We start from the raw sequence: 8,756 nt of genomic DNA, 5'->3' as shown, positions 1-8,756 counted from the left end.
AGTCGGGCTCCAGGGGTGCACAGGGAAGCGCTTCCCTCCTTACACTCATCTTGCTTCTCCATCCCCCGCCCTGCTCACACAACGGTGCAGACTTTGGATCTGGGCTGTGAGCTCTGCAGCTGGTTGAGTTGTTGCAGAAGAYTTTCCTTCTCCTTCAGCAGCGCCTCTATCTTCTCCTCCAGCTTCTTCAATTCTCCCAACCATTTCTGTGGACACAGAGCAGTGTGGTAATGGTGCTTGACGAAGCATCTTGGCCACAATGCTTCTCCCTTGAGAAGGCCTTCCTCCCTTGATGAGCTGGACTTTGTATCGTGGACAGCCTCAGCCAGGCTCCTTCCTCCCCCCATGTGGTCGGTCCTGCCCTGCCCTAGTCCCGCCCAGGTCCTCTCCCCTGGGAGAAGAGAGCTGGGTCTGCTGGATGCATTGGATGGCTCAGCTCCCCACCTGGACACAAACCCTGTGAGCTACCAGCTGCGACACAAGTGCTGGCCCAATTGCCCCTTCTTGAAGGGAGACTCTGCCTGTCTCTTCTGCTGTGGGGATGGCCCAGGATTGCCCAGGTCCAGATCCTGGTACCACTTAGCCTGTTTCACCACCTCAGCCCTGTCACTGTAGCTTCTGTGCACATTGGCTAAATGTCCTGACAGATTCCCTGAACATCTWCCCTGAAATCTCTTCCCAGGGCTGAACGGGGCCTCCACTCTGTCTTTTGGGATGGGCAGGGCACAGCTCTTGGCCGCTTTCTGAGCCAGATCAGTGTGGCTGCACGAGTTGCAGCTGATCTTTGATGYGCTCATCTGCATCAAAGACCAGGTCTCAGCCCAGGACCTTCACTGCCAGCACAGTCCTTGCTGCTGCTCACGGTGCAACAGTAACGGCTCTTCAGAGATAAAGACTCAATGATTCCATTATATTTACAGATAAAATGAGCCTCCATTTGGCTGGAGCTTTCACTGAGCCCCCTGTCCCAGCACGCAGCAGTGGGACAGCGCCAAGAGCAGGAACCTGGTGCTTGTCCTGGGCTGATCCATTTATCAGCCACCTCAGTGAGTCCTGCTGGGGTCCCCAGGGCTGCATGGAGCGTGTCGGGGATGGACCACATGTCACAGTTAGGTACTAGCACCATCTGAGCCCTGCTGGGCCTTATCCRTCAGGGCTGTGAGTAAAAGAGCCATGGGACCTGACCAAGGCCTGACAGCGCAGGGAGCGACCGGCTCCAGCATCAACAGCTCAGCACCTTCCACCTGGAACGAGGGAGGGATGCGGCCCCTGGCCCGGGGGGCCTTGGTGACTCACCTCCATCCTGCCCTCCCCGCGGCTATGGGAGCGCCGGCGCTGGGGCCGTTACCTGCCGGCACCACTCCTGGATGGCRCTCCCGGACAGCGGCCCCTGCACGCTGCCGTCGCGGCGCAGATAAACTTCACCCTGGTCCGTCTCATAGAGCAGCAGCTCGGCCTGAGGCTGCGGCCCCCGCACGCTCAGCCGGATCACCTTGAGACACGTGCCCGGGTCCCCCGCCTTCACCACAGGGATGAAGGTCAGGCTGTAGGTGTCGGGGAACACCTGCGGCTTGAAGCCCTTGAGGATGGAGTCAACAAGCAAGCGGATGCGGTCCTCCTCCCGGTGCCCGCAGCGGACGCCATGTACGAAGCCTGTGTCTTCCACGCCCACGAAGAGGCTGCCGCCCTCGCTGTTGAGGAAGGCGCACATATACTTGCGGACGTGATGCTTGAGGGTGCCCAGCAGATACTCCCCGCTGCCCCGCTTGAACTCCACGTTCCTGGTCTCGCTGCCCATGAAGGCACCGTAGAAGAGGCGCTCTTGGCCCACGATCTCCTGCTGCACTATGGCACTGTCGGAGCGTGTCCCTCGCTGGAACGGGTTGGGCTGGGCCGCTGGGCAGCCCCTGGGCTTGGGCGCGAGCGGGGCGGCCTCAAGACCTCGTGTCCGGCCCTTGCCAGGTGTGCGCGATCCCAGGCTCCGGGCTGCCGGGGGGCYGCTCACCATCACCTCCAAGTCGCTCTGTGCAGATTCAGGAAAAGGGATGTGCTCGAGGGGATCTGGGCTGGGGAGCCATCCTGGGGGCCAGGGGATGGCCAAGACAACAGCTCTAGCTCCTGTGCCTGGCTGGGGATGCACACACACAGAGCTGGGAGTGAAACCTGCACTTGGGGAGCAACACACACCCTGCTAGCCCCAGGGAAGAGGTCTGAGGGTTCCTCCCTGGGGAGGCTCCAGGACTAGGCCCCAAGATGGCAGCCTTGCTTCTGGTGCTGCCTCAGGAGGCCTAGCCCAGGGCTGCCAGGGCAGGTCTCCTGTGCARTGCAACCCGCACGGGGTGCAGCTCCTCGCTACACGGCACAAAACTCCCCGCCAGGCCAGGAGAGACCCTCATCCTTCCCCTTGTCCTTGTCCTTCCCCTTGCCTTTGCCCATCCCTTTGCCCTTCGGAGGGCAATGAGTCTGCGCTGGGCTCAGCAGGGAAGAGCCCTCGCCCCATCCCCAGTGTGAGGTGCCTGGGACATCCCTCGCTGCCCCCACCTGTGCCCTCTCGGCCTTCCCCAGCAGCACAGACCTCCCTGTCCTCCTGGGAGCTCCGTGCTCTGTGCCCGCCTTCGGCCACCAGCAGCGTCTTCCCCTTGACCACCAGCTCCCTGATGAGGCTCTTCTCCATGTCGGCAGCGACCAGGAGCTGCTTTGCGATGTGCTGGAGGCTCATTGCGCCGCCGAGCTGCACGAGCGCGTAGGCCTGCCTGGGCTTCTTCACCACCTCGATGTGGTGCCGCTGCAGGGCCAGGCCCGCCGTGCCCAGGATGTCCTTGAGCATGCAGCAGAGCACCTCGGGCGAGTAGCGCGGGTTCAGGTTCCCCAGGTAGAGCGTGTGGGGCTGCGCAGGGTCCTCCCCAGCCTCCGCACCCTGGCCCTCCGAGGGCCCCTCCTCAGGGGATGGCGCTGTGGGGTCCAGGCTTCCCGCACCATCCTCACGCGCAGTGCTGCTGGCGGCCACCTCGCAGGGGCTCCTGTCCATGCTGCATGGGGCCGGGGCACGCTGGGCACACGCAGTCATGGCACTGCCCCTCCGCTCACCACAAGCTGGGGGTGCGCAGGGTGACCCCACAGTCCAGCTGCCACTGGCTCCTGCCCCATGAGYAGTTACCAGCCCTGGGGCCGCATGTGGAGATGGGGGCAGAGGCGCCGAGTCCCAGGGGTGGCACCACTCGGCCCGCTGTGCTGCCTGGGGCAGCGGGGACGCAACGTCTGGGACGGCGCCTGGCTGAAAAACAGGASACATCAGAGGGGAGCCACAGGCTGGCAGCCCCATGCGCTGGTCCTGCCTCGCTCCCTCCGCTCCCACCTCTCCTCACGTCTCCTACAGGAACTGCAAAGTCTTTGGGCATCACCCAGGAATCCCACCAGGACACTTTTATGTCCACTTTGCAGAACTCCCCTTGGAGGGCTTGTGATGCTGTACCCCAGGGCCTGGCACTGATGTCTCTGCCAGCAGGCAACACTTGTCATCTTGGCCCCAGCCCTGCTCCAGTGTGGGGGAAGCCAGGCTGCTGCAGGATGGAACTGGTGCCTTTTGGCACCCTGGTCACAAGGCAGCAGGAGCATAGGGTGTGTGGGGCACAAGCATAGAGGGCCTCCTGAAGGCCCCTCCAGGATACGCAGGAGCAGAGACCACGTTGAGGGGCTCCTAAGCATCCTGGCAAATCCAGGCTGTGGCGTGTGCCCTCCTGTGTACTGCCCATCTCCATCAACTGCAYTGAGACCTCCCTACCCTTTGGGGCAGGAGCCCAGCTCCTTGCCTGATCRCACACAGCTGGACTGGTGGATCAAGCTGTCAAAGAGGCCATTTGGTCCCTTTCAGAATAACCCCGTCTGGGCCGTGGCCCCATTTACCGCAGGCTGCCAGCAGCTCCTGCCAGGCGCGTTGTCCTCCTGCAGATGCCTGGGCTCGGCCACGGCCCTCGGAAGGGAGTCGCACTGTGAAGTCACTGCTGTCACCAAACCGATTCCACACCACATGCCCAGCCGGGAACRGATCCCAGCCCAGGGCCACATGGATGTCCCAGGGGGAAAATCTTCTCCATGCCCTGTACCTGCTCCCTGATGAGTGGAGCTGCGTACAGCGGGACATGTGCCCAGCAGTGCAACACACAGCAGCGATGCGCAATGTAGGTATCCTTTTATTTATAAACAAATCAACAGAAAATAAGTGCAGAGGAAAGCGCTGGCTGAGCCCGGCCGAGGACCTGTCTGCACTGGGCCAGCAAGACCAGTGTCAGGTAGGAGGGAGGGCGATGTCTCTGGTGTGGGCAGCGAGGGGCTCTGCCAGGCGGCTGGGGACCCGCCGCGCACACAGCGCGCCGGTGCAGCCGAGGCTCCGCTGTACAACCAAAAGCCTTTTTACTACTTTGGGTTTTGGGGTTTATTTTTTGCAGCTTTTCCTTAGGAGTAGACCTGACCTGGTGCAAGACCGTGGTGGGCTTGAGCACCACAGGAGTCCCCTCTGCTGCCACCATGGGCTCTCTGGGTGCCACGGGAAGAGGCTGCGAGATGTTTCTCTGTACGTAGAAGTGGGGACCTCAGGACAGGGAAGACAGAAGTGCTTGCAGTGGAGATCCCCCCTGCCCCAGCCCTCTGGCCTTTGCAGGAAGGAGACGTGTGGATGTGCCAGGGACAACCCACCACTCCAAACTCGCCACAACTCTTGTCATGGACACGACAAGGTCAGTGCCTTCCCAGCGTGTCTCAAGCTGTGGCACRAGATGCTCCAGGGGATTGTGCAGCCCCTGCCTCCATAGGAAGGTTGTGGAGCAGGACAGCAAGTCTGTTGCCACTGGAGTCTCAGAGTTATCCACGGTTTGCGAGCTCCAGGCTGCTGCCGACCAGATTTCATCAAGGGCTGACAAATGTCCTCTTAGATACTTGTCTTGCAGCTGCAGTGATGTGTTTGGGACAGCATACTGCTGCTCAAGTGCCATTTAAATGAATACGGTAGAGTGCCTGAAACACAGAGGTGCCCYCAGGAACGGGGCACTGCCCATCAGACTAGGCTCCTCTGACCCCCAGGCCCAACACCCTCTGGCACCTGCTGAGATGGGATGGTCTGAAACACCAGAGTATCAGGAGGGCCCACTGGAAAGACACATTTTTACATTTCTGGCTAGAAATCTCCAAGGGTTATGAGCTTAACAACAGGTATTAAAAAAAAGTCATAATTTTAAGCAGAAAACTTCTTATAAAGAAAAAAGAAAAAAGAAAAAAAGGAGAGAAGGATCAATCGAACAATCGAATCCTGCAGCATCCAGACTCCTTTTCCACGGCTTGCTCCATGCTGYCAGCACAGCTGGGTGCTGGCCAAGGGGCATCATCTCAGCCACCCCAGTCAGAAATAAATACGAAAGCCTCCGTCCTCTGCTGCCACTGGCACAAGGAAGGTGGGCAGTCACGGGTTGGCTCAGCTCTGCCTCCGAAGGGAGGTGGGCGCCCCAGGGCCAGGCAGGGCGCAGGGTGCTGGGGCTCCAGCACATGCTGCGGCTCCCACCTTGCTATGGAAGACTGGGTATYGGGTGGTGGTGGTTATAAGCTAGCCAGAGTATTACGAGAGTTGAGGGTGAATCCCTGGCGCCGCCTCTCTCTCAGCCCAGCTGTCCAGGTGACATGGTGATGTGCAGGGTGTCCAGCCTGCTTGGTCCACAGCCGGTCTGATGTGAGGACCACCTGGTGCAGCAAGGCCAGGAGAGCGGGGCTGGCAGGAAACGTGAGGGCATTGCACTCCTGCAGCGGAGCAAGCAGGGAGGATCCAGCAGAGCTGCCCAGTCCCTGAAAGGCTCTGCCACAAATCCCATCCAGAGCAGCTCCTTAGTCCCAAGGCAGAGGGACCAGGAGACAACAGAGAAGCAATGGCTTTGGAGAACGGCCAGTCTCTCTGCTTCCAACAGGACACCCAGGACTTGAGTTCTGTGCGAAGCCCTGGGGCCAAGAGGTTGTCATTCTCCTTCCAGAAAGCCTGGAAGGAGGTTGTCATTCTCCTTCCCAGCCTGGCTGCCGGAGGAAGGAGCAGGTGGGTGGCTGACTGGATCCCTGCACCAGTCTGGGCTGTTTCAGAGAAGTGTCCATTGGCATAAATGGGTGTGTGTGCATGCGTACCTGTCTGCAGGCGAGCGGGCTGGCACAAGCAGCGTGTCCAGCACCCATCCTGCCAAGCGTCCTCTCAGAACTTGCCTTGCTTTAGCTTGTCGATGTGGTAAGTTAGCTTCAGGGCTGGCCCCAGCTTCAGCCCCATGTACTTCATCATCATGTCACTCCGCAGCAAGAGCAGGGCCTTCCCGTCAATCTCCTGCAAGGAGGAGAAATAACAGTGGCAGTGTGAGCCCRTCCCTGCGCTCCAGCCTCTCGTGGTCAAAACTGCTCAGGTGACGCTCAGCTGTCTCAGGACACCAGCAGGGTGCCTGAGCACCTTTGGGCTCTGCCTGCTGCACCAGGGGCTCCAGGCTGGGTTTTGGGGAGGGGAGCACAGCTCAGAAGCAAAGGGGGAACATAACCACACACCCCCAGCACCAACACGGCTCTGCCTCCTGCCCTGTCAGCAGCACCGGAGGGTTCAGGGCTTCGACAAGTGCCCGGCGCTGGGCTATCTGTTGAAATCCTGCTCTTGGATGAGCAAGGTGCTAACAGCCAGGTGCTATGTCAAGCCGGGGAATCAGCAAATGCTGAATGGAAACAGGAAGCAAGAAAAAGCAAGGGACTGGGAGGATGAGCTGCTCCAAAGCAGAGGAGGCTCCTGGGGGCTCATAAACAGGGAAAACTACTTGAGCTGACACATCTCCACCTAGGAACCTGTCTGGCCCTCCACACTCGCACTCAGCCCCTCGCGAGGCAATGGCAGAGCACAGCAGCAGCCTGTCTTCAAGGCCATCGTCACCACAGGGAGCTTTCTGGAAGAAGATACACAGCCCCTCAAACTAGTCCCGCTGTGACACATTCAGCACTTTACACACTGGCCTTTATCACAGGAGAAGAGGGAAAATAACCAAGCTGAAAATCAAGATTGCAGAGGGAGGCAAAAACCTYCTCACCTAAAGAGGAGGCTACTATGTGTAAAGTGAATTTCTGGAGCTGCTARAAGTCCCTACAGCTGGCAGAGGAACAGGGAAACGGGGCATCTCCAGGAGGGATGACTCCAAGTGGCTGATGCTTTACAGCTGAGACAAGCCTGGCCCTCATCGAGGCTCAGGAAAGGAGGGATATGAGGCCTGAAACAASTGCAGAGCAGCTCTGTACTCAGCATCTGCTAACAGATGATTTGCAGACCTCACATCCCTTGCAGCATTCCTTCTTCTGCTCGTCCACACCTCCCTACACACACCTCCTCACCACAGCCTCCTGCTGAACAGAAAACACCATCCTGTGGCAATGTTCAATTACATCTCAAAATAAGCAAGATCTCCGATATTATCTGGTAGCAAGTTTGTTCTGCTTTTCTTTTCTTAAAATGAAAGGTGAATTTTTCTCAAAATTGCCAACACGGGGGACTTTAATCTCTCAGCARAGGGCTGAGTGTTCTCTTGCATAATTAAACAGAATATTTTTCAATTACTGGTGGTTCTAAAATGGATACTAATTAAAAAAAAAARGAGATATTGTTGTCCCAGCCCCGTGAGCAGACAGAACTGCACTACTTGCCTCTTCTCCTGCCTTGGGGAGGTGTCTGTAGTACAACTCACCTCTTGAGACCTGACATAACAAGCTGAGACTACGCTCAACCACCTGTCTGGAACTTCCACCTAGAACTTCCTGACAAGTATTTTCTTCTAAGCTTTTTTCTTTGCTTCAAAGGAATGAAGCAGCTCCAGGTAGTTCACAGCCACCAGGATGAACCACGTGGAATGAATCAAACACAGAGTGAATCAAAAGGCAGAGAAAACAAACTGCCTGATAGGACCTCGGACACAGAGCTGCCAATATGTTTCTGACTCTCACTGTACAAACTACATGTTGTGTCTGCAGCTGTTTACACTTAAGGACATGCACACAGACCAGAACATTAGAGAACCTCCTTTTATAGGGAATGGTGGAATAGCAATTTGATGAATTCCACCTGGGACACATGTTTTCTCACTAGAAGGTGAATTTTAAGATTCCAGGGTCAACACTCTGTTTTGGTTTTGGCACTAAGGATACCAGATTTAAAAACAGCTAAGGGCTGAACTGTTTATATGCACAGAGGCATCAGAAGGCTTACGTGGGCTACCATGTCTTCCCTTCTGTCACTTGAGGAAGAGGAATTCTAAGCCTGAATATGATACTAGCAGGATTTGGGGGATGTTTTTCACAACACAAAACTGCCTGAAACGGGGTGCTGCTGTTCTTCAGTTTTTCCTAGATTTTCCTCATGTGATGATCTGCCCTGCATCCACATACATAAATACATCCATATTTACATGTTTTCGAAAGAGGTCGGCATGGGGTCCCAGCTGTGGATCAGCTTCTCGTATGAACTGCATCACTTCCTCCACTGTCCAGGACGAGGGGTCTCGGTTGCTCAGCCGTGAGACGTCTCGAGATCCAAGGTACCTATCTGAACCTGGAGGGTGTAATTGCAAGACAGTAGCAGTTATTTAAAGCCTGACTGCCGCATCATTCCATCAGTTATTCACATTTAATTTACTATTCAGTCTCCTTTCTTGAAGTGGTAGCCAAGACCATGTGAGGGCACAACCCACCCATGTCCAGGAGTGTCCTGTCCT

The 8,756-nt window shown here is 57.1% G+C and overlaps 2 protein-coding genes across 4 annotated transcripts in view; both read right to left on the bottom strand.

Moving 5' to 3' along the window:
• Positions 1 to 74: 74 nt before the first annotated feature.
• Positions 75 to 3,028, bottom strand: SLFNL1 (schlafen like 1). The gene is made up of 3 exons (XM_026043515.1): positions 2,576 to 3,028; positions 1,349 to 1,837; positions 75 to 206 (listed from the first exon to the last, which is right to left on the bottom strand). Exons 1-3 carry the CDS (start codon positions 3,026 to 3,028, stop codon positions 75 to 77), a joined length of 1,074 nt encoding a protein of 357 aa, XP_025899300.1.
• Positions 3,029 to 4,763: 1,735 nt separating this feature from the next.
• SCMH1 (Scm polycomb group protein homolog 1) overlaps positions 4,764 to 8,756 on the bottom strand; it is a 52,130-nt gene continuing 48,137 nt past the window's right edge. For all 3 annotated transcript variants that reach the window (XM_026043443.1, XM_026043444.1, XM_026043445.1), the window contains 2 exons: positions 8,451 to 8,593; positions 4,764 to 6,346 (listed from right to left, as the gene is read on the bottom strand). In XM_026043443.1, the coding sequence (XP_025899228.1) occupies positions 6,221 to 6,346; positions 8,451 to 8,593 (269 nt within the window). In that variant the 3' untranslated portion in view covers positions 4,764 to 6,220. The remainder of the gene's footprint in view (positions 6,347 to 8,450; positions 8,594 to 8,756) is intronic.

Source organism: Nothoprocta perdicaria, unplaced genomic scaffold, assembly GCF_003342845.1.
Source record: "Nothoprocta perdicaria isolate Ctin4 unplaced genomic scaffold, notPer1 scaffold_33, whole genome shotgun sequence".
Taxonomy (NCBI): Eukaryota; Metazoa; Chordata; class Aves; order Tinamiformes; family Tinamidae; genus Nothoprocta; species Nothoprocta perdicaria.
The sequence above is the reverse complement of the archived record's forward strand: the minus strand, read 5'-3'. Positions and strand labels throughout refer to the sequence as shown.